Raw genomic sequence first — 27,908 nt, 5'->3', positions numbered from 1 at the left:
TACACGTGTAAAAAACAGCAGTTTGAGTTGAACAGAAGAAAACCACTTATTTTCATTTTGTCAGATTATGTTCACCTTGCATATGCGTTTAGTTATGAATAATGTTGTATTTGTGCTAAATGACTGAAATTTATAACCTTCAAGTTATACATTGGTGACATACCAACAAAGGTCACACACAATTCCTAACACTGACCACTAGAGGGCAGTGAAAGCTAATCACAATTGTCTGCAGCTGTCAACAGGACAAGAACACTCATCACAGCCTGTTATCAACTAATGAAATAAAATATATAAACAAAACGAAGAAAGGTTTTTCTAATGTTTTGTTCAACTCTACTAAAGATATAACACCTGCATGATTATTAATGTCAGATTATGCATCTGGTGTTTAAATTGTGTTCATCTCTTTTTGACATCCGCCTTTAAAAAAAAAAAAAAAACAGTTTAATCATCATATATTTTATCACACAAAAGATAACTTGATATATTAGTTTTAGAGGAAGTCATCATGTCACCTGAAGTGTTGACAATCACACAATTCATCCAAAAACTCTGAAGGTCTTCTACATTGTACACGGTTAAATCTGAGGGTAAAGATATTTCTTTCCATACTGAAATTCTGAAGAGATGTGTTTATGATATACATGTGAGAAGTGTCAGTTCCGTTCACATTGATATGAATTAATACAATCTGTGCTGAAACCATCTGAAAAACTGATCAATCATAAAAGCCACTAGTTTAAAAAGTGTTGCTAGATTATTAATTTTGTGGTACATGTTTATTTACAAACAACCAGCTCCATTGTAGTTCACTGCTGTTCTAAAAGTACCACCAGATGAGATCAGCTTAACAAAATCACTCTGTGGTGTCCAACCCCAGAGCCCTGATAAACACCCTCTGGGCCTCGATAGCAAGCGAGTCAAGGAAAATAATCAGGGTATTGTAGGTTGTGATAAAGGAAGGGCAATTTGTTTTTACAGGGAATCCTAATATTGTGATGAATCTGGACCTTTCTGTTGGGCATGGCTAAAGGCAGAGCGGGCTTCTTGTGATCAGGAAGTTCTCTGTCTAAGGTCTCATGTAAGAGAGAGAAATCGTACAGGTGGAGCGCAAAGTTGGACATAACAAAGTCCTATGGAGACTTAAATCCTTGGTTCTGAAGACCCGTGACAAAACAGTCCAGCAGGAGACGCCAACGTCACTTTCATAGCAGTCTGCAAGTTTGCTGTGAGAGCAGCTAAATCATCACAAAAAAAGATAATTGAAAACTTTAATACTGAATTTGATTGTACTGGGATTTTTGTGACCCATATTTTGATGTCATAATTTGGTCATCTGTGGAATTAAACTCAATTAAACTAAATTAAATTGTTTTGGGTAGATTTTGTTTTTCTATTTGTTATTTCAAATAGAAATCATTCAAAATGCTCACCCATAATGCAGTCTCCTGTCATTTTTGTGAGTCTCTAATTGTTGTCAATCTTTGAGCGAGCAAAGAGGAACTTCTCCCCTTCTTCTGAATCTCCTCAGTGAGTTTCACACAACTTTTTCTGAAGCAAGAGTCTGAGGTGATGATAAAGAAGTCAAATTTCTGAAATCCAGCAAACTGAATGAAATGAATTATTTTTACATGATGATTCTCAGTTTTTAAACCAGCATATATGTTTAATATTGCATCTTCTAACATCTGCTACTTTGTCTCTCCTGGTAAGCAGACATAGCCGTTAGCAGACCATTTTGAACTGCGGTGCCATAAAAAGGAAAAGATGAAGTATTTTAACCAGCAGCAAACAATTAAATAGTCATGAAAAAAATCATATCCACAGACACAATTTCACACCTTTATTCGTTTATTTATTTATTTCTGTTCCTGGAAACAAAAATACATTAACAGAGAAACACAATCCCATTGCATTTTATAAAATAATCATAAATTGACTGTATGCATGCAGCACATGACTCCAAATGTGAAATACCAAGTTTAAGTCTCATTCGAAACACTAGTTTTTTTTAAGTAACTTTACCTCAGAGTATAGTTTTTCTTTTGCATTCAGTCACTGTTCCCTGCTGCTCTTCCACACACTGTTTTCTGTTTTACACATAATAAATCCTTTGATTAAGGTTAGTTTTCAAAAGATAAGAAGGTTAAATCTATCAGTTGATTCATTGATTAAACGAGTATGTCCAATAAGAATAATTACTACGTATATCATCACAGTAACTTGTGTAATGCTTCAAACACAGAAAGAATAATTATATAAAAATGACATGGTATAAGCATAAAAAAGGCACCTAACTCAAGGGATGAACCAGTGTTGTGTCTACACGTAATAGACAACTTAGCAAAGAACCAAATAAGATTAGACTTAGTTATATAACGTCTAGATTATAGGTTTGTGTGATGTTTGCTCTTGTTCAATTCACTTCATCATCAGCTTAGAAAATTCACACTGTGGTGTTCAACCCCAGAGCCCTGATGAACACCTTCTGTGCCTCATCAGCAAGGGTATCAAGGAAAAAAGTCAGAGCTCTGTAAGTCGCGGTAAAAGAGAGGGCCATTGCTATCGGGATTCCCAAAAATGGGATGAATCTGGACCCTTCTTCTGCTGCCATTAAGGCAGAAATGCTTGAAAGTTGGATCAACAGCCTAATGATCAGATCTTTGGTGATGTTGCTCTTAGCTAGTTCAGATTTGAGGACAGCTGTCAGATCCTCAAATGGCACACCTGAAGTGGCAGCAAGTCTTCTCAGTGATGACTCATCAAGACCAAATCCACCTACATATTGTGTGACAACAGTAACCATCAAGCTGAGGTCAACAGCAACAGAAAGCCCTGGAACTGGTACAGCTGCTACAGCTGCAGATGCAGTAGCATAATATTTTATGTCAGCCTGAAAAGCCTCTTTCTTCTTGTTGATGATCTCCTGGTTGATGTTGGGCATGGCTAAAAGCAGAGCGTGCTTCTTGTGGTCAGGAAGTTCTCTCTCTAAGGTCTCATGTAAGAGAGAGAAATCATACAGGTGGAGATCAAAGCAGGACAACAGGAAGACCTGTGGAGACTTAAATCCTTCTTTCTGAAGACCTGTGTTGTAAAGAAAACACAATATGATTCAGAGTATATCTTTACTAATGTGACTGTTAAAAACCGACTTTCTTGAATTTAACCTGATAACTTATGATCAGGAGCAGCAGCACAACTCAATCACTCAATCTGTACATCTTGACATCATCTAACCATCTTCCGTTTTACTCACACTCAGTTTCACCCATCCAAAGTTTAAAGGAAACATAAACTCTTCAGACTTAAATAAAAAAGGTAATTTACCTTGAATGCAGTTTTCTCTGATTTTTGACAGAGTTCTCTCTGGATAAAAATCCCTCTGACCTCTTTCCTCACCACGTAAATCATTGTCGATCTTTGAGCGAACAAAGTAGAACTTCTTCCCCATCTTCTGAATCTCCTTGGCGAGTTTCACATCATTTTCTCTGAAGCGAGTGTCTGAGATGATGATGAAGAAGTCAAACTTCTCAAATTCAACATACTTCAGGTACTTCTCAGCTGGAAACTTGGTGGTCCCAATACCAGGAAGATCCCACAGAACAACATTGGGAAAGTTTGGATGACGATACGGTTTTATGTCCATGGTGGTTTCTACACAACCAGTTGGGGCAGCTCCCTCAGCATTATTGTTTATCCCCCTAAAGGCATTAACAAAGGAGGATTTACCAGAGCCACATTCTCCTGTGACGCCAATGTTTAGTGGGATATTATTTTTGTTTTCAACATAATTTTTGATCATTTCAGCTGCAGCAGGAGGGTCATCAACCATCAGTTGTTCAATTTGCTGTTTTACTTCTGGATCAATAAGTTCGGCCATGCTGACCCTGGAACGGGAGAAGAAAATAGTGTTGAAATCACTGCTTTATAATCATGGACAACATTTGCCTGCCAAAAAGTAACACATTTGTAGATTTCCGTGGACCAGCTTTAGCTTTGATTATGGCATGCATTTGCTGTGGCAGCATTTGGATAAACTTATGCAATGTTTCGTAGCATTTATTTCCATCCAAAAAGATGTAGTATATTTGGAGAGGCCAAACCTGATCAGGGTTTTTTACCACACTTAGATGGTCTAACATGGACATATATATTTATCTTTGACAGAAAGTCTGAGTTAACTTAAAAGAAACCATAGGCTGAAAAAGAGTATCAGGAGACAGATGTGTTGTTGTGTGTGTACATCTGGATATAAAAAGGAACTGGCTTTGTTGTACTTTGTCTTACATCATACTGCCTCATTGAGTTTAGCCTCCTGTGTTACTTTGCCTCTTGATACAGAATATATTAGAACATATGCTCAAAGAAACCCTCCTAATACAGAGTTGCATTCATTTTTCTCCAAGCTCTTCTACTGATGGGATACTTGGACTGTTGCGTAAAGTCTTCCTCAGCACATCTCAAAGATTCTCAATGGGGTTAAGGTCTGGACACTGTGGAGTCCAGTCCAAGTGAGAGTAGGATGTCTCATGCGTATCTTGGAGTTTAGCCATGACATTAGGGAAACAATATCTATTACTGGAAAGCCCGCCCTTGCTATTTAGGTAGTCAGTTGGCCTAATAACTGTGGTTACATAATGTTGCTGAACCTTGACCTGACCAACTGAAGCAACCCCAGATCATTTACTTGGTAAAATCCAGGTGGGGACTTATTGGCTAGGCAGTGTATATAACATTTACAGTGAATCTATAATAAATAATAAAGAAACATATAACAATACATAAACATCATGTCAGATTCAACAAGCCCTTTAAAAATCTCTTAAAATTTCTACTGAATACATGTTCACATGTGTTAGTCTTAATCTACAGAGACAAATGAAGGACGTGAACATTAAATGTAAAAAAATGCAGCAACTCACTTGAATTTCTTCCAGAAACACTGTAGCAGTAACAACACTTAGACTTTGCAGATTAAAATGGACAGAAGAAGAAAAAACTATTTCGTTGAATTCAAACCTTTTCACAAAGTAGAGTAAGTAACCTGCTGCTTCGGAGATCTCCAAAGATTCCACTGAAACCTCAGAGGGAGCTGATTTTAAATGAGACAGAGAGCGGGGAGGAGGTTTATACAAATTCTTTCAACATGATCTCATGGAAATGTTTAAAAACAACAAGCCACTCTCTCACTGTGCTTTATTAGGACAGGCTGCTCTGTTTTACTTACAGTTTCTATATTACAGCTCTAACTGACACTGAAACTTATTCATAGTGGTGTACAGGCAGAAATGCTCATGAGTTAAAGAAAATAACAACAGTTTAGCAGGGTCCCTCTATAGATGAAAAGGGTGCAAGAAAAATGTTGAGAAACATCCAAATGATCAAAACAACCCCCGTATGATATTTTAACAAAGCATGTGTCTCTGTAGGTTTGGTGCAGTGAGGTCAGCCGTTGTCATCATTGTCCAGTTGGTTCATTCTTCACTGCCTTTGTTGAGATTCACCTTTTGTCATTTCAGACACATTTCACGTTTTCTCTTTCATTTAATTCCACACGTCAGCACTTTTGTGTCAGAACATTTACAGATTTTATAATTATGACTTCAAAATGCATATTTATTGCTACAACGCTGTATTTGTTTGAGTTTCAGAGTTAGATTTTGTTGTTTGTGGTCTCATTTAATGCTAGAACTGTTCATGTCACAACTTAATTAGTCCACTAAAAAAATGGAAAAACGTGTAGATGACCTAAAATTTGATCTTATTTTGTTCATCTAACATGTGTATTGAGAGCTTGATAATATGGTGTAACTGTGCCCTCTGAAGAATATAGTGCAGAACTTCAGTTTGTATTAAATTATATTACATGGTGAAAATGCATGTACTGATTTATTGCAAAAGTTTGACTTTTTTTTGTTCATGTTAAAATATTTGTAAAACATGCAGTAAGACATGAATAGATATGAAGAAAGCTCTAGTACAACGCAGTCGTCAGTGTGTCACTACACATCCAGAACATCATTGTGAAGTTATAAACCCAGAGCCCTCTTAAACACTCTTTGTGAATCCTCAGCAAGCATGTCGAGGAAATAACTCAGAACTCTATAAGTTGTGACAGAGGAGAGGCTCATTGCTACTATAGTTCCTAATACTGGAATGAATTTGAACCCTTCCTCTGCTGCTGTTGATGCTGTTATGAATGTAACCTGTCCCAACACCTTCAGGATGAGATCCCCGGTTATTTCTGCACCAGCCAGTGGTGACCTGATGACAGACTTCAAATCCTCAAATTGCACACCTGTACTGGCAGCAAGTTTTTGTAATGATGAGACATCAAGCCCAAACCCAGCTGTATACTGTTTGACAACTGCCACTATCATACCAACATCAACAGCAACAGAAAGCCCTGGAACTGGTACAGCTGCTCCAGCTGCAGATGCAGTAGCATAGTATTTTATGCGAGCCTGAAAAGCCTCTTTCTTGTTGTTGATGACCTCCTGGTTGATGTTGGGCATGGCTAAAAGCAGAGCGTGCTTCTTGTGGTCAGGAAGTTCTCTGTCTAAGGTCTCATGTAAGAGAGAGAAATCATACAGGTGGAGATCAAAGTTGGACACCAGGAAGACCTGTGGAGACTCAAATCCTTCTTTCTGCAGACCTGTGTTGTAAAGAAAACATGACTTCAACTTAGTTGAATTCAACTTTGCTTTATGATAATTAAATCAGGATTTAATTATCTACATTTCTAAAATAATTTTTTTGAAAATTGGTTTTCAGATGAAAATTGTTCCAAGTTTTTACGCTAAAATCATTTGTGAGCTGACAGTCAATGTAAGGTAAGACAAAACACATTTTAAATAGAGATTTTGTTTGTAAACTGAAAAAAATCAATAACAATAAGCAGAAGTGATAAAGGAAGACACTCACCTTGAATGCAGTTTTCTCTGATTTGTGACAGAGTTCTCTCTGGATCAAAATCCCTCTGACCTCTTTCCTCAGCACGTAAATCATTGTCGATCTTTGAGCGAACAAAGTAGAACTTCTTCCCCATCTTCTGAATCTCCTTGGCGAGTTTCACATCATTTTCTCTGAAGCGAGTGTCTGAGATGATGATGAAGAAGTCAAACTTCTCAAATCCAGTCAGCTTCAGGTACTTCTCAGCTGGATACTTGGTGGTTCCAATACCAGGAAGATCCCACAGAATAACATTGGGATAGTTTGGATGAGAGTACGGTTTAATGTCTGTGGTGGTTTCTACACAACCAGTTGGGGCAGCACTCTCATGACGATCATCTATCCCCCTAAAGGCATTAACAAAAGAGGATTTACCAGAGCCAGCTTCTCCTGTGATGCCAATATTCAGTGGAATATCTGTGTTGTTTTCAACACATGTTTTGATCATTTCAGCTGCAGCTGCAGGGTCAACATCCAGCAGTTGTCTAATTTGTTGTTTTACTTCTGGATCAATAAGTTTATCCATGCTGACCCTTGAAAAGAAGAAGAAAATAGTGTTTAAATCAAGTCTACAGAGAAAGACCCACTGGAAACACCAGGACTAAAAGGTACAACCTCTGCCTTTTTATCATTAGTATTAAGAAAGTGAAGAGCCTGAGGGCTCTTACACGCGCTGTATCTGAGCCCTGACATTACATGTGGGTACATTAACCAAAACAAAGTTCAGAAAGTTTTCACATGCCTCAAAAGAAAGTTCAATACACAATATTATCAATTGTATTGAACAATATGTTAGATTTGTGGCAGTTTGACAGAATCATATTTGACTTGTGTTTTCTTTTAGCTTCTTTCACAGTTGCCAGTTGTCTGATAGCGATGCCAACTTTACAATTTGAAATAATAATAATAATTTATTTATATAGCACCTTTCATACACAAAATGTAGCTCAAAGTGCTTTACAAATAAGATCAATATACAAAGTAAATAAAGTAAAACAACCACAAGAACAACAAAATAGAGCACAATAGAACATGTCACTCGGGGGGGACAGACACAAACCAAAGACAAAGCACTAAAAATAGAAAAATGAATTTACCAATAAAATAGAGAAACAACAAATGCAATATACAAATAGTAATATAATAATAATAGAATCCATAAAACTAGTAGAAGGCGAGGGTGTATAGATGTGTTTTTAGCTGCTTTTTAAAGTTTGTAATATCTGTTGACTGACGAATATACACTGGTAGAGAGTTCCAGATTTTTGGTGCATAAAAACAGAAAGCAGCTTCACCCGTCTTTTTATATTTCATCCTAGGAACACTTAATAAAGTAGCACCTGATGATCTTAGAGCTCGATTTGGAACATATTCTGTGAGTAGTTCTGAAACGTACGGAGGTGCTAATCTATTCAGAGATTTAAAAACCAGTAAGAGAATCTTAAAATCTATTCTAAAAGACACAGGGAGCCAGTGTAGTGAAGCTAGAACAGGTGTGATGTGTTCCCTCTTTTTAGTGCGGGTTAGGATTCTAGCAGCAGCATTCTGAACAAGCTGTAATCTGTCAGTAGTAGATTTTGGTAGCCCAGTAAATAGCGCATTACAGTAGTCAAGTCGTGAGAAAACAATGTTGCTTGAAGCTTGTCCTTCCACTTTCTTTCTGCTTTCTAACTCTCGCATCTAATGGGAGGAGTTGTTTCATCCAACCATGGCTCAGACTTAGTTTTAGGCAACCTAAGATCAGATGTTCCTGTGTCAGCCCAGACACACACTGTGTAAAAATAATTTATTGAGTCAATAAAGCTTAAAAAGTCCTTAACCGAAAGTTTGTTAGGACGACAAACATCTATGTTAAACCACCACAATAAGAACTGGATCATATTTAGGCCTGACTTCAGGTAAAAGTTGGGAAAATTTAAGATCTGCACTCTGTCGTGTACATAACATTTACCCTGAACTTACACTAAAATATAAAGATACATATCACAACACATGAACAACATATCAGATTCAACAAGTCTCTGTAAAAATTCAGCTGACCTCCTAACATGCTTTTACATGTGTTAGTCTGTCTTAATCTACAGAAAAAAAAATGAAGGACATAAACATTCAGCTGTAAAAAATGCAGCTACTCAATTGGATTTCTTCCAGAAACTCGACGCTGTAGCAGTAACAACACTTAGACTTCTCACATTAAAATGGAGACCAGAAGAAAAAACTATTTAGTTGAATTCAAACCTTTTCACAAAGTAGAGTAAGTAACCTGCTGCTTCGGAGATCTCCAAAGACTCCACTGAAACCTCAGAGGGAGCTGATTATAAAAGAGACAGAGAGGGGGGAGGAGGTTTATACTGATTCTTTCAACATGAACTCATGGAAATGTTTAGAAATAACAAGCCACGTCTCTCACTGGGCTTTATTAGGACAGGCTGCTCTGTTTTACTTTCAGTTTCTATATTACAGCTCTAACTAACACTGAAACTTATTCATAGTGGTGTACAGGCAGAAATGCTCATGAGTTAAAGAAAATAACAACAGTTTAGCAGGGTCCCTCTATAGATGAAAAGGGTGCAAGAAAAATGTTCAGAAACATCCAAATGATCAAAACAACCCCCGTATGAATTTTAACAAAGCAAGTGTCTCTGTAGGTTTGGTGCAGTGAGGTCAGCCGTTGTCATCATTGTCCAGTTGGTTCATTCTTCACTGTCTTTGTTGAGATTCACCTTTTGTCATTTCAGACACATTTCACGCTTTCTCTTTCATTTTGTTCCACGTCAGAACATTTACAGATTTTTTAATTATGACTTCACAATGCATATTTATTGCTGCACCACTGTATGTGTTTGTTTGGAACACAAACAGATTTAGTTGTTTGTGGTCTCATTTAATGCTAGAACTGTTCATGTCATAACTTAATTAGTCAACTGACAACAGAACATTTTTGATAATGGATTATTGGTTGTATTAATTCATGCAGACAATTAAGAAATATCTCTTGGTAATTCAACTTGTGTTTTGATTTAGAGAATATGTTTATGCTAATTGACCACAATTATTAATGTGAATGCTTTGCCGTCTTTATTGTACTCCACATTAGTACTACTTTTTAATACACATCCTCTCTTAACATCCCAAACTTCCCAACACAAAATCTGCTGTTACGGTGCACTTCTCTACCTGTTCTTCCCATACCATGTCCTTTAAATGGATTTAGCTCTTAATGCTGATGGGCTAATAACTGTACAGAAGCTTATTGCTTCTCACTTTTGAGTTTCTTGAAAAAGTGAGAGGGCACCTGGCTGTAGACCTCAACTGTCAACTCCACTGGACGTTTTTTGGGGGGTGGGGAGGACAATTTGGGCGGGTCATTTTCACCTGCCCTTTAAAATTGAGAGAGACCAGCGAGAGCGCACATGTAAAAAAAAACTGATTCGTGAAAGGGCCGGTGTGGCTGCAGGTTTTTGTTCCAACCCTGACTTGTTTCATTCAATCAACTGAACTGGTTAAGACCTTGAGTGCAGACAGTTCAGTTGATTGAATGAAACAAGTCAGCTGTGCTGCTGCAGGGTTGGAACAAAAACCTGCAGCCACACCGGCCCTTTCACATCGGCCTGCTTCTGATTGCTGGGGGGGTGGGGGTGGATTGTGGCCCTATACACTTATACACTCATATTTAAGCATGGTTATTATGTGGGACCTATGTGTATTGTATACACACACTCACGCATTCACACATTCATTAGCTCAGTATTATGCTCGCTACGTGACTTTCCTCATGTTTTTAGTTTGATGTTTAATCATGTTTTATTATGCGCAGAGTCGGTTGAAGGAATGCTGGATCATTTTTAATGTAATGGAAGCTGTTGCACCGATAAGAATCAAGAGCACCTTGATCAAACAGAAAACCCCATGGAGAAACAGCACTACGGTCAAAAACCTGAAAAGAGAATGCAGGAAAGCTGAACGTAAATGGAGGAAAACAAAGCTTCAGATTCACTATGAGCTGTACAAAGAAAGCCTGCGTAGTTATAACAATGAGCTGTGCAAGGCCAGACAGCTGCATTTATCTGAAATGCTTAATAAGAATGTCAACAAGTCTCGAACTCTGCTTGCTATGGTTGAAAAACTCACAAATCCTCCTAAATAGTCAAACCCAGACCTCCTCTCCACTGAGAAATGCAACGAATTTGCCAACTTTTTTAGCCAAAAAATCAAAACAATTAGACAAAACATTAACGCAACACAGACAAACAAGAAAACTAATCTGTGTCTAAAACCTAGAAATAACTCTGACGTTATGTCACAATTTAATATTGTTAATTTAAAAATCCTAGAGGAAATAGTTCGGCATCTGAAATCAACAACTTGTTCTCTGGACATATACCATCCGACTTTTTAAAAACTGTTTTTACCTCAATAGAAAGTGATCTCCTACAAATAGTTAACAGCTCACTGGCATCAGGCATTTTTCCCAAGTCCCTAAAGACAGCTGCCATTAAGCCACTCCTAAAGAACAGAACTCTAGACGCCTCTATGATGAACAACTACAGACCTGTCTCTAACCTCTCTTTTATATCTAAGATTATTGAGAAAGTTGTATTTAACCAGCTCAACGACTTTCTGAATGAAAGTGGAACTCTTGATAACTTTCAATCAGGCTTCAGACGTCATCACAGCACTGAAACAGCTCTGGTCAAAGTGTTAAACGACATTAGGTTGAATACTGATTCTGCTAATGTTTCAGTCCTGGTTCTGTTGGACCTCAGTGCTGCGTTTGATACTGTAGATCACAGAATCCTGTTGCACAGGCTGGAAAACTGGGTTGGACTTTCTGGAGCGGTCCTTAAATGGTTCAGGTCCTACTTAGAAGGCCGGAGTTATTTTGTTACAATTGGCAGCTATGAATCTGAGCGAGTGGCCATGACTTGTGGAGTCTCCCAGGGGTCAATTCTTGGACCTCTTCTGTTTAACTTGTATATGCTCCCTTTGGGTCAGATATTGGAGAATTTTAACATCAATTATCACAGTTATGCAGACAATACACAACTTTATGTGTCTCTGTCACCGGATGACTGCAGCCCAGCAGACGTACTGTGTCAGTGTCTGGAGGAAGTAAACACCTGGATGAGAGAGAATTAACAATTAAATGAAGACAAAACTGAGATAATTCTGTTTGATAGCAAAGAGAAGAGGGTCAGCATTGGTAAATATCTTGAGACTCAGGACCTTACAATCACTGACCAAGTTCGTAACCTCGGAGTGTTGATAGACTCAGATCTGACTTTCAGCAGCCACATCAAAGCTGTCACCAAGGCAGCTTTTTACCACCTCAGAAATATCAACAGAATTAAAGGTTTCCTCTCCCAAAAAGACCCGGAGAAAGTGGAGCAAATAGAGAAGGGTCAGCTGTGATCCGACCTGCTCGCCCCATAGTCCTGGAGACGTGCAGGTCATGGATAGATGGGAGGCTGCAGCCGATCAGCTTCTCAGCGGAGCGCACAACTCGCTGCAGTCTGTGTCTGTCCCTGTCGGAACTGACCTACTGAGCAAAATTCCGACTGAAGTCTGCCCGGAATCGTGCAAGGTTTGTGAAACTGTACTCCGTGAAATGTGCAGCGCAAAGGAAAAGTCGGCGGTTGTATGTACTGGGGATGCTGTTAAAAATAAATAAAAGCCATTGATCGCAAACATTGCTTTCCGGGGGAAGAATATGTAACGATCGTAGTCCGCTTTCACAACCTTGGAAGGCACACCTGTTCCTGTTTTTCGTCTGCCCCCCCCCCTCCCCTCCCCCCCAATACTGACACTTAGAAACAGAACTATAATTTTTTTTTTTTTATAAATCGACTCTCTTTTCACCGTGAAGCCAACCATCAAAGCACGTCACAGACGGATTTTTCTACTTTGGAGGACCTTAACCAGGTGGAAGTACTAACATCAGGAAAGTCTCTCACATGTTTGAATGCTACCAGTTGGTCTGCTAGCACACATCTACATAGATTCAGCAATGAGAATGTTCAGTTTATTGTTTGTCTGAGAAAGCACATTGGAGCATGCTGTACGCTTTAACTGAGAGGAACCAGCTTTCCGAATGTCAGAAGCAGAGGACAAAAATAGGACATCACAGTCAAATCTGTTGAATTTGGTGGTTTCTGTAAAGGAAAATATATATCTTATGCAAGGCTCCAGCAACTTCTTGTCTGCATTTACTTCTCCTACAATATGAGCAGTGTTACGATGAGCTGAATGTTCAGTGAATGCAGCCAACTGTTCACCATCATGCAAAAACAAGGTCCAGTTCTTCAAAGTGAGACCGGACAGTCACACAACAGGAACAGTGCAGCAACACAGGACAAAATGTAAGCACAATGGATCATTTGTTACCAACCAACCTCTACTGTGGTGCAGTAAGAGCACAAATGTACAGCAGTCTACAGAGACAGAAAAACAAAAATAAAATGACTCAAATCCATTCACAATGATCAGAGGGACACCTCTGAGAGGAGCCACATCTTGTGCAACTTAATGGAACACCAGTGCAAATTCATTAGAAAGTCAGTCAGTTACACAAATGCACATCAGGTAAGAAGAATAACAAAGACAATGTGATGGCAGCACCCAGGAGACTCTTATCATCTCCAAAGCTGAAGTAAATCATTTAAAGACGCAGATTTAACATGTAAACTGGAGTTTAGTTTGTTCTTCATTAAAAGACTTTGAGTGAGGCTGGTTAGTGTAATACTTGTCTGCCCTCTAGAGGCCAAAACAGCAGGAAATAAACTTGTGAATGACACTGAATTTATTTTTGCAAAACATTACAGAACTAAATGAGGCATGAATGGTGTTTAAAACACCTTTTAAGTTACTGATCAAGTTTATCTTTTGGTTAGATGTCAGTTGAGCTGAGAATCAGGTCACTGGCAGCAGCTGACAGCATGAGATAAAGTATTCGGTATGCGATTGTAAAAGCTTTTAAATTGATCTGATGCTTGTTGAAAAAGAAAAATACAATGACTCCAATGGAAAGCTGTGTCTTGATGTTGCTCATATTTCATCCATCCTCAGTTTTCCTGGTTTGGATGACGATGAAAGTCCTTCTTCCCACCTGTCTTGCTGACCAGTTTTACATCTGTGATGACGATGTCATGGCTCACAGCTTTGCACATGTCGTAGACGGTGAGCGCTGCCACAGATGCAGCGGTCAGAGCCTCCATCTCCACCCCTGTCCTGCCTGTAGTGCGACAGGTTGCCGTGACGACGACAGCGCTGTGCGGCTCGTTCAGGTGAAAGGCGATGGAGGCGTGGTCTAAGGGCAGCGGGTGGCACAGCGGGATGAGGGCTGACGTCTGCTTTGAAGCCATGATGCCGGCCAGCTGCGCTACAGTCAGGGCGTCACCTTTAGCCAGCTGGTTGTCCCGGAGGAGGCGGAAGGCGGTGGGGCCCAAGATGACGGTGGCGCAGGCTGTGGCTGCTCGACATGTTGGAACCTTCCCCCCTACGTCCACCATGGATGCTCGACCCTCGGCGTCTGTGTGTGTCAGCTGGGCTTCGGTGTCCGACTGAGTGTTGGAGACATTTGTGGCTGATGGAGTCTGAATGCTCACAGGCTTTTTGCTGGAGCTTTGATTGTGCAACAGCCTAATGCTGTGACGTGTACAATTCATTTTGGCATTCATTAGTAGTGTGCTAGCAAAAGGAGTTTCTGCAGTTCTTAGGAGGCTGCTCTGCAGACCATTAGGACCCCTGGCTTGTGTGTACCTGAGGCTTGTATCATTTGTGTGCGTCTCAAAACTTGCAGTCTTAGTGTGAGAACTGATGGATATGAGACCAAACTCTGAGGAGTGAGGCGAAGCTACACGGCGGAAGCTGTCTGAACAGTTTATGTTGCTGATATGTGTCTTAACATGCAAATCTCCACTCTTTGAGGTTCTGGAGCTGCGACCCAACGACAGAGCTGAAGCAGTGCAGTCTGGAAGGCACAAAACCCCCCGTCTGCTCAGGGCTGTCCTGATGCCTGACCGGCGCACGTGAGGAGCTGCAGACGTAGAAAGAAAGGTGTCATTTTTAGCTGGAGAATTACGGGGGAACGCTCTCTGGCTACTTTGTTGCTGTGGCTGAAACACTTGGGATCAAATTAGCCACGTTCACTGTTAAACCAGAGCAACAGCCATTCATATACACAAAAGGGAGGTTTGTACGTACAGCAGAGTCACCCACCAATGAGGATCATAGGTCTGTTCTTCATCTGGGAGATACTGAACATGCCTGAAGACAGGAAAAACAAGGCATTTTCTTCAAGTAAAACATTAACTTATACATCAATCTATGAGTGTATCTTGATATGGTATACCGAAATAAATCAATTCATACCCGCATGTTGCTTCTTCTTTCTGCCGACAGCAGCTCCAATAATCTGCAGCAGCTCTTCATCAGATGCTCCGGAGCGTAAAACATCTCTGAGGGAGACTTCAGAGTTACCGAACAGACAAACCTGAGAGAAGACAGACAGACATCAGAATCTATCACAAACTAAAGACAACCATTGCAACCATTTTTGTGACAGTTGGACTACATTTTGCAAGTAGGAGGACCAGATACCATCAATAGTTTCTTGGGCAGGTTACCCAGCTATATTAAAGGTGACCTCTATGGAATTGCCAACCCACTCCCATATAATAATAATTGTTTTCATTTCTCCATCCAAAACAGTGAAATCTACAGTGCGCAGTCCCTCTGTGCCCCGCTCTGCACTTTAAGCAGAAAGACCTCATATTGGTGCGTTACTGTAATGATTACAATACGTATGGGAGCTAATTTCACCGAATAAATGTGGCGGCTAACTACTCATTCAGTGAATAACAGAATGAACAAAGAGGAAATCGAGGCATTCTGTCACTTTTAATTTAACATAAATAACACAACTGAAATGACAACAATTCTAACCAATGAAAAACTAGGCAAGGCAAACAGATTGTGATTATGTGGAAACACAGTGTTCATAATAAAAAAATGGCAAAAAAAGAACTCATTAAAAGCTCTTCGAGTCCAGTATTAAACAAGTGAAGCTTTACCTTGAGGTTACCATCTGCTGTGATGCGTAAACGGTTACAGGAGCCACAGAAATGGTCAGACATGGAGGTGATGAAGCCCAGCTGACCTTTGAAGCCTGGCACTTTAAACGCCTGTTACAAAACAGAGAGGAGAGCAAGTATAATTCTTTAAAATGACTTCAACCTTTACTGATTTCAGTTTTGGCTAATCAGTCAATCAGCTACCACATCCAAACGGGAATCTTCAGAATTCAGAAGCCCATCGGTCCTGGTCACTGACCTTGGCAGTGTCTGTGTGTCCAGCCTGAAGCATTTCCAGGTTGGGCCACTGCTGCTTGATCCGGTCCAGCATCTCCTGGTAACTCACCATCTTCTTAAAGTTCCACTTGTTGCCTGCAGAGAGGGGACAAAGCAGTGTCGGTCTGTGTATGGAACAGCGTTTTTATAGCCCAGTAAGACAAAGAGGGAAGTGAGCGCTCACCATCAAAGGGCATGTATTCAATGAAGCGCACCTCCAGAGGCTTCTTCTCTGTCAGCGCCACAAAATCCAACAGCTCATCCTCGTTGAGGCCTCGCATGACAACACAATTGATCTGCAGAAGGCAGCACACAACAATTAGCCACTGATTACTGAGCTGTACAGTCATTCTCCTCACAAGCCCCATTGTGTGACTGTAAAGATGTCAAGTCCACAAAGGGGGTGGACATTTTGGCAACCTGCAAGAATCTGCACAAGTGAAATGATTTACTGGAGATGGATGGGCCTATTTAAGGGTGTGACACAGTAACAGCTGGTAGAACATTGTTGAAATGTGCAACGAATTATCCAGCAAGCATAGCTTAAAGGCGAAAACTGACTGATTTGAACTTTTTCTAAAAGAAGAATGAAGTCTGTAACTCCTCCGGAGCCATTTTCTGATCATCTTAATCCCAATAAGGTCAAATTCAGAGTACGCAACAGTGAAATCAAGCTGTTGGTGTGTTATGATCTGAGTTGTATCAGGTAGGCAGTTCTCACGGCATCTTGTAGCCCTAAACTCCAGCAGTGTCAGTACAAAACAGCATGTCTTTGAGTAAAATGAAGCAAGCAGGTTGTGGGTTGAGGGATGAACCCGGGTTACGGAATGTGTTTTGATGGTAAAAGTTTTGAATGGGCGTAAGCAGTGCGGCAGCACAATGGGACATAGTGTGGATGTGAGCAACTGACGGGAAATCAGAAGTTTAATAGTGAAAATATGAGTGTGCAGGTGAACATAGCTCCTGATAATCCCCTCCGAGGTGAGGGGTGCCATCTCCAGCCGTATTTTCTGTGTCTATGTCACTGAGCATCTAATATGAACCAACATGCAGCTCATGTGGAAATCTGACCGACACAGAAGTGGATCAGTGTGGGGAACTGACATGTGACTGATCTGAGGGACATGATGCTAACTTAATTGCAAAGATTTGGAAAGTTTGTGATCATTTTGTAATTCAATCATCTGTATTCCTGGTATTTATGTTTTGAATGAGAACATTGAAAGAAATTGATTGTATAATTAAGAGCAAAATAATGAAGACTGCTGTGGGTGAGATTAAAACTGAAATGGCGATAAACGTTCTTTGTAAAAGAACTCACCTTGACCGGACTGTAGCCCATTTCAACTGCCTTATCAATGCCCTCCATTACTCTGTGGAAACCTGGGGGAGGATGATATAGTGTTCAATCTCTGTTCGACATCACCACTGAGCAGCTTAGACTTCAATAATCCATCTATTTCACTGAATTCTGTACAACCAAAGCACCAGAAGCTCTGCTTTCACAGATACGTTAACATCTACATCCCATTCCTCAGCAGCTGTTCTACAGCAAACTGTCAGTCAGGCTCATTGTTTGATTTTCATCTGCACAAAACTCACAAAACCCGGAAGACTCACAGTCGTAGGAAATCTTCTTCATGTTTAATCTAGATATTTCACTTGAAATCTTGAATGAGCCTGGTGAACAGGCTCCGTCAGGCTACACCTTCATCATCACACGTCTTTCACTGAAACAGGAAGGAGCGCAGACTGGCTCAGACATCACTGCGTCCACGTCTTTTTCTTCATTTCCTAATCTCGGTCAGTCCATCTGTGCCCGTTTCCTACAAGCCAACCACCCATAGCTCTGCCCTGCTGTCACCACCAGCCCACGTGCACATTTGGGGCTTAGAGCTGCTTTCTGTGGCCTGCTGGGGCTGACCAACAACAATAAAACCACTCATTTCTGCCGTCTTAGCTCGTACGCAGAGCTGCAGCAGCGGAACCAAAATAATTAAGTACATCTTTTATAGTGTCACAGACACCGTGGAAAGAACCATGGAGGGTGTTGTAAATTTGATTGAGACAAACAACAGAATAATAACACAACTTGACGTCAATTTAGTGTCTATGTTATTGCCTGAACACTTCAACTAAAGTACTAACATTTACTGAGACACATCCTCCAAACTTTTTCATGTATTTTTACATCGGAACTTCAAACCACTTAGCCCTCATGTTTGTTCAAACATCATCCGTACCTTTCCGCCTGACAATAAACTCAAATTTGGCAGGAACCAGTGAATCCAGGCTGATGTTGATCAAGTCCAGACCAGCTTCTTTAAGCTTCGGCAAAAGCTTGGCCAAGTTCATGCCGTTGGTTGTTACTGCGATAGTCTTCAGGCCCTCCAACTTCCTCAGTTCAGCTGCAAAGGTGGGAACAAAGAAAAGGGGGACACGAGGGGGAAAGTGAGACACAAACTGACCTGGGAGTCCAGCTTGATCCTAAATCACTGACAGCTGAATACAAAAGAAAACATCCCTTCAAACTTTAACTACTATGTTACACTTCATGATGCAAGTGACCTTTAGTTGGTGGGCTTGGTGGCTTTTGAGTGCACTGTTATTATATAAAGTTGTGCATTGAGGCCCATTTGGGTGACAGGTGAGAGCCACTGCTAATCAGTATCTCAATAAGTCTTCTGTTTTCACATAGATCCATCCCTTCCACGTCACTGCCGGAGGCAAAAGTCCAGAGGCACAATCTGACACACATGGGCCTCATTTATCAAGCCGTCGTAGAAAGCATCGTTGATATGAGCGGAGAACTCGTCGTACGCAGAGGCTCAAGTGAGATTTACAGAACATGCGTACCACACCAATCCCATCCTAAAACCGAGCGGCTGTTGATAAATCCGGCGGCTGAAATCCATCATAATGATCCTAACCACGCCTTCTACAAAAGGGGGTTGAGAGGCCACACCTCTAGAGTTTGCGACATGGATAGACGAAGGCGGCAAAGAAACGCTGTCAACACTGTTGACAGCTGGGACGGCTGTCAACAGCGTTGGCGATGTAAATCGCAGACCGGACGAGTTATGTATTTTCCCCTACTGTGATGGTCAATAAACTGTGATAAACTCCAGATTAAATGAAATCTAAAATTGAACGATGTTTTACTTTTTCTCCAATAAGATCAGGAAGAAGTGGTCCGATATGAAATTGGCCAAAAAAAGAGGAGAGGGTCCGATCCAGGTTTGGATTTGAGTGCCTTGGAGGAGAGGGTGGCTGGCGTGATCGGAGCTACGTCCTCATCGGGCGTGCCAGGGAAACTTGACACTGATGCGCCCATGCTAGAGCTCGAGAATGGTAAGAATGACTGCACACCCAAGACGTTTAAATAACACAGTTGCTTTAATATTCAACACAAATGAGGTTCCTAATCAAACTAATATTTTTCATTCACAGATAAATCCGAAGTGGCATCCGGGCGACCCGCGCGACGAATACGCCACTCATTCGGATGCCACAACATCCGAAGCCTCTGCCTCTGCCCCCCGGTCTGCAGCGTCACACCAGCCAGCCGTGTTGACCACAGGGGTCCTAAAGACAAACAGAGATCGTGAAGTGGATGATGGCTTTAACACACACCATGCAATCTATCGACAGTACATTGAAAGACATAAATGAAACACTGAAGTCACAGAATGAATGCTGAAAGAAATCGTTGTTCTCCTTTCTTTTTTCCTTGAATAACAGAATGCTTACCAAAAGTCAGAATCGCTGAATAAGTTCCTCTCTCCTCCTGAGCGCTCTTGGCTGTGCAGGCAGGTGGAAGGGATCTCTGGGTACGGGGTCCTCTGGATGTATATCTGGAAATGGCACTCCATTTTTTTGGGCAATGTTATGGAGATCCCCGCATGCAATAATAATATTGCATACCTTTTCGGGCGGATAGGGTTCCCCCCGCAGCCGAGAGACAGATCCAGCTTTAGGAGCCCTATACACCTCTCCACAGTGGCACGCGTGCGCGAATGCGCAGTGTTAAAGCGCCTCTCCTGTTCGGTGTGAGGGTGCGCGGTTGAATAATGAGCCATCACTCTTCCAATTACGGAGTTGTACTTGTTTAATTTATTTAATTTGCGTTTATGTTTATATTTATGTTGAAGTCAATTAAAACATGGACCTTCTTTGAAGTGATAAGTCTGTAATTTTAACCTAGGGATTTGTTGCGACTCCTGAGCACGCACTAGTGACGCTGCTGTGTTGCAGTCACCGCAAGTCAAAATGGAAAAGTGCGTACACGGCCTCAGACCTGTCGTGGCGATTTCATCTTTCCTGCGCTCACGATGGATTTGATAAATGCCAACCTTTAATTAGTCCACCAAAACCAGACTTTTAAAATGCATTTAAACCTGTTAGTCCGACCAAACCAAAAGGTGGGCCAGAGCGCTCCACATGTGCTCCAAAGTTCCAGCTCTTTCTATATTATTGTATAAACAGCAGATTTCCCAGCAAAGCTGCTCTCGTTCACATGTTTTTCTATTTCTTTTGTCAGACAGCTAAACGTGTCAGACACTGTGAGGGATCGGTCTAAACATTTCCACACTGTCGCTTTGCTCCAATAAAGTTCGGATGTTACGACCGCAGCCTCATCTGATAAAATCACCGTCCGAGTAACTTAAAGACAGTGCAGTGAGTTCTGCTATGCTTTTACACGTGCAATGATCTCCCACAGAGAAAATTAGAAGCTGCTGAATGTTTTCTCACACAGTCCACAGCGCCTCGGCCTCAGACATGCTGAGGGGCAACAACTCGATTTCCCACCTGTGTCTGCAGACTGGCACAAGGACGGTGGCATAAAAAAAATTATAATAATATCCACTTGATGCAAATTATTTACTCCAGTCAACTTCATGTGACTTCACAGAAGTGGCCCGTCACAGGACACTGTGGTAATTGTTGATCTTTCTGCAGCTGCAGGCAGCCCGTAGGCCTCTTTTTAAAGAAGACACTCCGCATTGCCCTGATCATTCTTATCATGTGCGTGTTACTGTTCTCAGGCCTTAGACAATGGTTCATTTACAGATCAGGCTATAAAATGAAAATGATAAGATAATCCGTCATTAAACCAAGCGTACAGCGGTGGTGTAACAGATGATTTCAGCTTCCATGCAAATGTTTAACCAGAGGAACTCCGGGAATGCATAGAAAATCTGTTCTCTACACTTCACTTTAGTTCAGGTCCAGTCAGCAGGGTCTGCACATGAATCTCTCTCTGTTGAATCAAAGAATCGTCCCTGAGAACATTCATTTAACCGTGTAGCAAAATGTACAAAGCAAGTTCATGTTTGCCATTAGTTGGTTACAGTGTTCAAACTTGTAATGTCATTTAAAAGAATAACACGAATCACAACACACATCAGTGTCAGTGGTAATAAACTTTCAGTGGTAATTAACTCTTTTTTTTTTTAACCATTTCCTTACTGATAATATCCAGCACATCAGGTCTGATGAGGGGCTCCCCTCCGGTGAGCCGGATTTTGTCCACTCCCTCTCGGACAAAGAGGCGAGCCAGGGTCAGCACCTCGGAGGTGGACAGCAGCTGTCCCCGCGGTGTGAGCTTCACGCCCTCCTCTGGCATGCAGTACTGACCTGAAAATGGGGAGAATCAACGATGTAAGCTGCCTTCACAACAAGGAGTTCCTGATTTACATGTCACATGATGCAAACGAGGACAGAAAGTAAACCAGAGAAGTGGACATTCATATCGTCTTCAAACTGGGGGGTTTAATTTGTGCAAGATTGAGTTATTTTTAATAGAAAACAAAAAAAATTAGACAGCTGAACACAAAAAACTGATCAAAAGAAAATTGTCACATTGTAATTTCAATCCTGTCTTTTTTTTATTGATTTATTATTGCTTACTCTGGTGTGTTAAAAACTCTGCTGTCCTTCCTATGTACGCGCCATCAGAAGGACTTCCTTTCTTTTCAAGATTATGTTACCATTGATGAATATGTTCATTCGACCTGCAATAAAATGAGCCCAACACGAGAAGCTACACCTTTTGTTCAAGTCTACTAAAGCAAATCTGAAAGAAAAGTGTTAACATAAGCTTTTTTAAATGCGTTTGTTTTCCCCAAGCCCCTTTTCACACAACCCTTACAGACACAGAGGGACTGTTTCAACCTTTGTTGCACCTTGACCTTCTATTTGTAAAGTATGGAGGCCAAATTGGATGGTCTGACACAGGTTATGTAATGCTGAGATTCTTTTTGAAAGCACAAATTGGCGGAGTTTCCATGCAATTTTCAAGCTAAATTTTGAAACGAATATCAGCCTGTTTGCATTGGTTGGTTTGAAGTGAATACGAGATAAGCTGTGCTGCACGTAACTACAACAAACAGAATAAATGTTGCAAACTACAGACAAAATGTTGAGAGAACAATGCAGCAAGGTCTTAGGGACTTATTTGGTTAGGTTGGTTGGTTACTTTGTTAATATTCCGTCAGGCCAGTGAGATTGAGCCATGTTTATTCTTTAAGAAGAAACAGGCGATTGTTCACATGATCGGTCATTTTAGCAACATGTTTCCTATGTTAGAACTCATTCATCCTCACATCCATCGACTTGTTTCCAAAACAGGTAAAAACTAAGGAAACTAAAAACCTCCTGTGAAACTCAGGAAGGTTTTAATAATTTTCCATTTCCATCAGCCTTTAGAAATTGAGTAAAAATGTTGATGAGAACATGACCGCTAATATGATACAATGCTGCCTTCAATCAGTCATGATGGAAAAGCAAAGGCAGCAGCACGATGAGTGTCCCAGTGTAGCCCAAAGAACTTTAAACATAAAGATAATGAAACTTAAGTAGCTAAGAGGCCATGAAAGAGAGGAAAATATGATGTGAAGAAACAAAACAAAACAAAAAAAAAGGTGAAAAACATAATTCCCTCTTCTTTGGTAACAAGGTGCCATCATGTTTGGAAAAACTCTTCTTCAATCAGATAACAAGGGTGACAAATTCCTTCAGACAAGTCGGTAAACATCAAACAGCTGAAAGAATGCTTTGGTTAAATCTCTTCAGCAAACTTAGATCCCGGCAAAGAAAGTGAGGGGAACGTCAGTAAAAGTTGTACAGACTGTTGATAAAATCATCATCCATCTCTATCAATATCAAATGTACTTTATCATGTTAGCTACAAAGAGCCGGAGATAACGAACCAAAGCTCACGGGGGGGAGGGGGGGGGGGGGGGGGGGGGGCATCTACTCACAGCGAAGGTTGCATTTCTCAGTTATGGAGATGCGCAGGTAGCTGTGTCTGCGGCCAAAACTGTCCGTCAAGAATGCTGAAAACGGTAGGATGCCGTCATCTCTCAGCCTCTCCTGGAGATAAAGAAAAAATTAAATTTCTTCTGGTAACACATCAAAATGCTTCACACTCAAGCTAAGGCTTTGTAAACGCCGCATGACCTTTACTGTCCCCAGCATTTACGACAGTTTTCAGCACAAAGGTCACCATGTGACTTTACAGTAGATAAGACACAGCAACATACTGAAATCATATTCATCCCTGTTTAATTCTGTGTTAAAGATCAATTTCAGGCCTCTTTTGCTCAAATTAGGATCCGCAAATCCTTAAAAAAACTATTAACTATTAACTAAACTAGTAATTCTATGTCTGAAAAGACCATGTTGTTTTAGGAAAAGGTTGCGCAAGTGGAACATTGCTGTCACTGACAACACATGTTCCTGGAAGGCTAATAAACTGAATCAATATAATACTGCCATAGTGGTCATGTTGCTCTCATTATTCTGAGTTAAAATATTAAGTCCCGCTTCCTGACTTGAGGTGGTTATCATGCTCTGTTATGCAAGGAGATAGAATTTTGTATTATTTGCTACAGACTTACATAACTTAATAATAAACTAATGCAGTTTGCAGCTCATTATGAGGTCTGTTCCTCTGATTCAGTCTCACAAACTTTTCTTTGCAATGACATAAAAACAATGCAGGCAGAAACAAACAGCACACATAGTTCCTTTATGTTAAAAGAGCAATGTCACGGTCATCACCTTGTTGGTTAATAAATAATCCCAAACATGGTTGGCAAATTCAGCCTCCATCAGGCCCTAAACTGGACTGAAGATCCTTTAGAAACTTGTAACAACTTATCATCTTACCAGACATCAAAGACCATTAGCTTGTGACTCCAGCTGTTAGCCTGTTATCACCTTAAAACTGCAGAACACCAGTCCCAGATTTAACGTCCAGGCAGTGTCCTGGCGTCAGTCTCACCTGTTTTGAGCTTTTCAGAGATGCGACGAAGTTTGGAGCAGTGAAAGTGGAGTCCCGGAGTCCAAGCTCATTTTCCTTGTGCGTAGCACTGGAATACATCCGCTGCACGCTGCCGTTCGCGCACGTAGTGAAGAGTTTTCTGAAATTTCTTAAACTGTTGTGTCTGTTAAACCAGCGGCAGCACATGCTAGTGCGAGCAGCCATGATATAATAATTTCTTACCCCACCGTGTTCCTTTGGGTGCAAGCTGCTTTGTAGCAAACATGACAGTTAACCCAAAGACCGGGCAGACTGTCAGGGGCGGGTATTAAACAGCCAATCATATTAGCAGATTCACGGCCTGGTGCATGCTGGGAAAAGTAGTCTAAAAGATAAACTGAGGAGAGTACATATATATTTTTTTGCTATTAAACATATAAAAGTGGTAACCAGCGCCCACGTTTTCGCCTCCTTCTTTTTTTAAAACATTTATTTAATTTTCGCAATTTTATTTATTGACCCTTGTATGGTATTCGGGTCAAATTGACCCGTTTCAAATTTTCAAAAGAAGAAAAATGGTACAAGTATACGTTTTTTCTACCTGAAACTCAATAGCCTTAGCTTATTTTCTGTGATAAACATGTACAAAACAAAAAAATGTTTTAGCACACATGCTACTATACCCCACACATTTACATCCTTCATATGGTCTTCGGGTCATTTTGACCCGCACACACAGAGACACACAGAAACATGCCCAATGACACACACAATGTTAAATTATTATCATCAAAGCACACAGAAGCTGTTTGTTCTCATTTTCTTTTTTAGAAGTTATTCCATAAAATTGTAAAAATCAAACATTTTCTCGCACTATATGCTTTACACCTGCACATCAAGGGGGTGAGACAGAGAGATAAATACCTCTAAATCACAGTACAGTCTTCCAGCATCAATATGACAAAAATATTTAGCTGCCAGAGGACTTTGGAACTCATATTTGAAGAGAGTCAGGCACATAGCGATGTGGAAGAGGAAGATGTCTCCAAATATGAGGATAATTTAGATCTGAATCTGAATGTGAATTTGAAGATGACTTTCACTTAGAATATGCACCACAAGGAGCACCACAGGTGGCTGCTGGAGCAGCCCAAGAGCCAACCACTGGAATAGCCTCACAGATATATTTGTCTAAGAATGGACAAATTGAATGGTATTCATCCTCAATGACGATATAAATAAATGTGGCGTGTATGTGTGCTTTATGATCTACTCTAACCTAGTGACAATGGCCCTAAAATGTTGAGATACCCCTACCGGAGGTAGAACCAAACCCAACAATGTTTTTCCTCATCTCAAAGGTCTCCCATGCATGAAATGGATTCTTGGCCAAAATTATTTTAATACTAAGGCACCTAAGGTAACCTCTCCGTATAGGTGTTAAGACCTCAAAAGTCATGCAGAAAATTAACAGAAGCCCTGAGAGCTTTGGGACTTTGCACAGTTGTGGCCAGGGAGTCACTGCAGCTTTTGGATGTTGATATCTTGATGTATGAAGAAGATGTGGACCAATAAACACGTGCCTAAAATAGGCGGACAATGAGGAAAAAATATGTCTATGGAGAATGTTATCATTTCCTTTATGGTTGCTTTGCTCATGATGATCATAGCAACACATATCATAGCTCAAATGAAAGGTGAGGTTGTGCTGAATCCGGCAATACCAAATATGTATATATGATATGAGTATTGAAGATGTTATTTTACCAAAAGAAGGAGGTGTGCTAAATGAAGCAAAATGAATCAGTGACAGCCTCCAGTCCTTTATCCAGTGATATAAAAGACCAAAGCTCTTCAAGCTCTGGTACCCTTTAGATATTTAATAATGTAAGGAGTTAATACTGTATAGCAACACACTGTAAAATAGAATTAATAGTGAAACAAAGTTAGATTTTGTTACACTTCACTTTAGTTCAGGTCCAGTCAGCAGGGTCTGCACATGAATCTCTCTCTGTTGAATCAAAGAATCGTCCCTGAGAACATTCATTTAACCGTGTAGCAAAATGTACAAAGCAAGTTCATGTTTGCCATTAGTTGGTTACAGTGTTCAAACTTGTAATGTCATTTAAAAGAATAACACGAATCACAACACACATCAGTGTCAGTGGTAATAAACTTTCAGTGGTAATTAACTCTTTTTTTTTTTAACCATTTCCTTACTGATAATATCCAGCACATCAGGTCTGATGAGGGGCTCCCCTCCGGTGAGCCGGATTTTGTCCACTCCCTCTCGGACAAAGAGGCGAGCCAGGGTCAGCACCTCGGAGGTGGACAGCAGCTGTCCCCGCGGTGTGAGCTTCACGCCCTCCTCTGGCATGCAGTACTGACCTGAAAATGGGGAGAATCAACGATGTAAGCTGCCTTCACAACAAGGAGTTCCTGATTTACATGTCACATGATGCAAACGAGGACAGAAAGTAAACCAGAGAAGTGGACATTCATATCGTCTTCAAACTGGGGGGTTTAATTTGTGCAAGATTGAGTTATTTTTAATAGAAAACAAAAAAAATTAGACAGCTGAACACAAAAAACTGATCAAAAGAAAATTGTCACATTGTAATTTCAATCCTGTCTTTTTTTTATTGATTTATTATTGCTTACTCTGGTGTGTTAAAAACTCTGCTGTCCTTCCTATGTACGCGCCATCAGAAGGACTTCCTTTCTTTTCAAGATTATGTTACCATTGATGAATATGTTCATTCGACCTGCAATAAAATGAGCCCAACACGAGAAGCTACACCTTTTGTTCAAGTCTACTAAAGCAAATCTGAAAGAAAAGTGTTAACATAAGCTTTTTTAAATGCGTTTGTTTTCCCCAAGCCCCTTTTCACACAACCCTTACAGACACAGAGGGACTGTTTCAACCTTTGTTGCACCTTGACCTTCTATTTGTAAAGTATGGAGGCCAAATTGGATGGTCTGACACAGGTTATGTAATGCTGAGATTCTTTTTGAAAGCACAAATTGGCGGAGTTTCCATGCAATTTTCAAGCTAAATTTTGAAACGAATATCAGCCTGTTTGCATTGGTTGGTTTGAAGTGAATACGAGATAAGCTGTGCTGCACGTAACTACAACAAACAGAATAAATGTTGCAAACTACAGACAAAATGTTGAGAGAACAATGCAGCAAGGTCTTAGGGACTTATTTGGTTAGGTTGGTTGGTTACTTTGTTAATATTCCGTCAGGCCAGTGAGATTGAGCCATGTTTATTCTTTAAGAAGAAACAGGCGATTGTTCACATGATCGGTCATTTTAGCAACATGTTTCCTATGTTAGAA

At 40.5% G+C, this 27,908-nt stretch overlaps 2 protein-coding genes across 5 annotated transcripts; both read right to left on the bottom strand.

The window, feature by feature from the left end:
* Positions 1–1,831: 1,831 nt before the first annotated feature.
* LOC142366055 (interferon-inducible GTPase 5-like) lies at positions 1,832–9,308 on the bottom strand. 3 transcript variants are annotated; one of them, XM_075447846.1, is made up of 4 exons: positions 9,193–9,294; positions 4,926–5,095; positions 3,331–3,890; positions 1,832–3,087 (listed from the first exon to the last, which is right to left on the bottom strand). In XM_075447846.1, the coding sequence occupies exons 3-4, from the start codon at positions 3,881–3,883 to the stop codon at positions 2,450–2,452; spliced, it is 1,191 nt and encodes a 396-aa protein (XP_075303961.1). In that variant the 5' UTR covers positions 3,884–3,890; positions 4,926–5,095; positions 9,193–9,294; the 3' UTR covers positions 1,832–2,449. The 3 variants fall into 3 exon arrangements, with proteins under 3 accessions (XP_075303961.1, XP_075303962.1, XP_075303963.1); XM_075447847.1 differs by having other exon boundaries at positions 5,023–5,095; XM_075447848.1 differs by lacking the exons at positions 1,832–3,087; positions 3,331–3,890; positions 4,926–5,095 and adding exons at positions 5,874–6,658; positions 6,928–7,487 and having other exon boundaries at positions 9,193–9,308.
* Positions 9,309–13,730: 4,422 nt separating this feature from the next.
* mocs1 (molybdenum cofactor synthesis 1) lies at positions 13,731–24,867 on the bottom strand. Of its 2 annotated transcripts, none has more exons than XM_075448245.1 (11): positions 24,589–24,867; positions 23,564–23,675; positions 21,771–21,938; positions 18,545–18,709; positions 17,623–17,684; positions 16,486–16,597; positions 16,285–16,397; positions 16,026–16,136; positions 15,325–15,445; positions 15,172–15,219; positions 13,731–14,989 (listed from the first exon to the last, which is right to left on the bottom strand). In XM_075448245.1, exons 1-11 carry the CDS (start codon positions 24,790–24,792, stop codon positions 14,016–14,018), a joined length of 2,190 nt encoding a protein of 729 aa, XP_075304360.1. In that variant the 5' UTR covers positions 24,793–24,867; the 3' UTR covers positions 13,731–14,015. The 2 variants fall into 2 exon arrangements, with proteins under 2 accessions (XP_075304360.1, XP_075304361.1); XM_075448246.1 differs by having other exon boundaries at positions 14,901–14,989; positions 15,157–15,219.
* Positions 24,868–27,908: the final 3,041 nt, after the last annotated feature.

The sequence above is a fragment of the Odontesthes bonariensis genome, chromosome 17 (assembly GCF_027942865.1).
Source record: "Odontesthes bonariensis isolate fOdoBon6 chromosome 17, fOdoBon6.hap1, whole genome shotgun sequence".
NCBI lineage: Eukaryota > Metazoa > Chordata > Actinopteri > Atheriniformes > Atherinopsidae > Odontesthes > Odontesthes bonariensis.
The sequence above is the reverse complement of the archived record's forward strand: the minus strand, read 5'-3'. Positions and strand labels throughout refer to the sequence as shown.